Below are 2775 nucleotides of genomic sequence, written 5' to 3' on the forward strand. Positions count from 1 at the left end.
GAAGGGGTGGTCAGGGGTGGTAAAGAGGGGGTAAAAAGGGGGTAGGGAGTGGTCGGGGGGAAGGGTGGAAGTGGCAGAGGGGGCTGCGCAAGCAGCAAAGCGAGCGTAAGCGAGCATTTGATGCTTGTTTGTATGAAAGAAAGTAAAAAATTTATACATATTTACAGGTATTTCTTTGACTATAAGAACTGTATGAGTCTGTAGCTACATTCATACAGAAGAAAGCAGAACATTTAAAGAATTACATATTTATAATAAGTATAAATTGTAAACAAAGAAGAACTGACTTCTTGAAAAAAAGATAGATTATATCACACTTCTATATAAAAGAATGTTTTGTTATATTACTGCTGCAGCAATTGCAGCAATTGAAGCTGTAATTATCTGCTCCATAAGTGATGATTATTTATACAGGTCATTGCAGCTTTCTATACAGGCTGTTGCAGCTTCCTCTACACAGAGTCACATGAAGTGTGCATTTTTTCAACTTATCATATCACAGAATGAGGCCTGCAAGATCGCATCTTCTATTCTAATCAGGTTTTGAAGGCATATAACATATTGCTTCGCTTCGCTCTACAAATGAGTTTTACGCTTAATGTAATTACGTTGTCTTTAAGCACAAGTGACTGTGAATGTTCAAAGCTAAAATGCATTGAAATACAAGAGTAAATAACCCATCTTGTGTAAATAATTCAAGTAAACACTAGTAGCCCACGGTCCACCAAGGATTGGCATTCCCTCCGAATATCTGAACAATATTCAACAGTCAAAGAAGCTGACCGTGGCTGATCCTTTTCAAAGCACAGGGAATTTGCCTCTTCAGACAGATTTTTAAGACGAGCGAACTCCCCTTTCCAGCTCCTCTCAATGATTGTATCAAAGTGACTATCACTTAATGGGGGAAACATCATATGTTTGAAAAGAGTAACCTTCTCTGCGTCATCGTCGAAGTGGTCCATTTCATAAGGTTCATGTCCTCGGGTTAGGCAGTAAAGAATAGATCCGATGGCAAACTGTTCCGTTCGAGGGCCGCAGGTGCCGAAAGAGCCCTCTTCGCTCCCATATTCAGCACCCAGCACTCGTGCCCAGGGAGCAGCAGCACCACCTTCTAATGAGGTTCCAATGAGTTGTACACAGTCAAAGTCTGCCAGCTTCAGGTGGTCCTGGTTGTCAAGTAGCAAATTTGGAGGCCGGATGTCGCCATGCACATATCCAAGAGACTCCAACCAAGCCGCTGCTTTGCAAAGCTCCATCAACCATTGTTTGACCAGATAGTGAGGTTCGGTTGAGACTACTTGTTCGACCCTTCTCCCATCGGCGGACCTTCTCTGGTGGGTTTCCAGCCGGTGGTGGAGGGAGCCACCGCCCATAAAGGCCAGAAAGATGCCATCCGAAACACGTAGAAACGACTGGACGATATGGGGACACGGCTCATGTTTCTCAAGGATATCGAAGAATGCCATTTCCCTGTTAAACCCATCGCTGTTTGGGCGAACGGGATATTTCAAAACAATGCGACAGTCGATCCTGTAGACCCAGCCTACAGCACCGCCACACAATAGCTCGTAGTAGGTGAGCCGCGGAGGTATTTTGATAATTTTCGTGGAGGTTGGGAAAGGTTGATGTGCATCACGCGTGTCTCCAAGACCTAACCACTGTAGTAGCCTTTTGGCATTGAGAATCTGAAACAACATAACTGCCATGTCAAATAAGAATGCAATCATAGTTGACTTTTCCTTAGTGATTGAGAGGATATATCTATTGTAGTAAGGTTTATAGAAGACTGATGAAGAGATAGAGAAAGAAATAAGAGTACGGAGAGCGCTATCAAAAGAATTGCGTCGGCAAAAAGACAGCTAAACAGTGCCACAAATCTTGGCAGAAATTCACACTGTCGGATTCCCTCTACGGGCCGACCGCTTCCGCCTAAGCGAGGTGTTCGCGAATCGCTTGGCGAACGCCTACCACACATAAAAGGCCGCACAATAGCTAGATCTCAATAATCAACCAACTACTACTAGTTACATTAAACCAACTACTCTATTATATCACCTTTATCAGGTTATGTTTCTTCTTACGCATAAGAATCCGCTAATTCTTTAAAAATCAAATTCTTATGCTTCATGCTTAAATTGAAGATTTATTAAGTAAAGTCTGAAATACTGTATTAGTGATTCTACAGCTGCTCATCATAATTTATTCATTAAATTGAAAAGAACTGTTAATTTCAAAATTAATTAATCTGCTACAAACTTTTATAATTAGTCTGTAAGTAATCTCTGTATTCTTATATAAATAAAAATGTAGATAGTAAATATATCTCTATAAGTAGACTAGTTACTGAGATTATAAATTTTATATTTAATTTTATTTAATCTGATCTTATACATTTCTTGATATGAATTCTACTAAGACTAGTTATTTAGAAAATTTACAAAGTGACTATATATCAAATCTCAAAATAAAATCATGACTTGAAAAAAATGAGAAAGTGATTTTATTTAATTTCATTTAGTCTCATTCTTAGTATAAAGTTACTATTTTTAGACATTTTTGAGTTTTTTTTAGACTATTTTTAAATTTTTAAAAAGTAATACTTTTTAATAACACTTAAATAAGATTTAAAGTCATTTAAAGTAATAAAAATAATTTAAATTAAGAAGTGAAAATCATGATCTCATTTAAAAAATGTAATAACATTAGATAGTATGTCTTATTAAACAGTATTAAACTACTATCTATATTAAAACTATGTAATAAAATCAGTTAAAT

General features: G+C 37.5%; 1 protein-coding gene across 1 annotated transcript; it reads right to left on the minus strand.

Moving 5' to 3' along the window:
* Positions 1-695: 695 nt before the first annotated feature.
* Positions 696-1706, minus strand: BDBG_08648 (AGC protein kinase; the record flags this gene model as incomplete). Its single annotated transcript, XM_002620917.2, has 1 exon — positions 696-1706. The coding sequence occupies one exon, from the start codon at positions 1704-1706 to the stop codon at positions 696-698; it is 1011 nt and encodes a 336-aa protein (XP_002620963.1).
* Between the last annotated feature and the right edge of the window lie 1069 nt (positions 1707-2775).

The sequence above is a fragment of the Blastomyces gilchristii genome (genome assembly GCF_000003855.2).
Source record: "Blastomyces gilchristii SLH14081 genomic scaffold supercont1.26, whole genome shotgun sequence".
Taxonomy (NCBI): Eukaryota; Fungi; Ascomycota; class Eurotiomycetes; order Onygenales; family Ajellomycetaceae; genus Blastomyces; species Blastomyces gilchristii.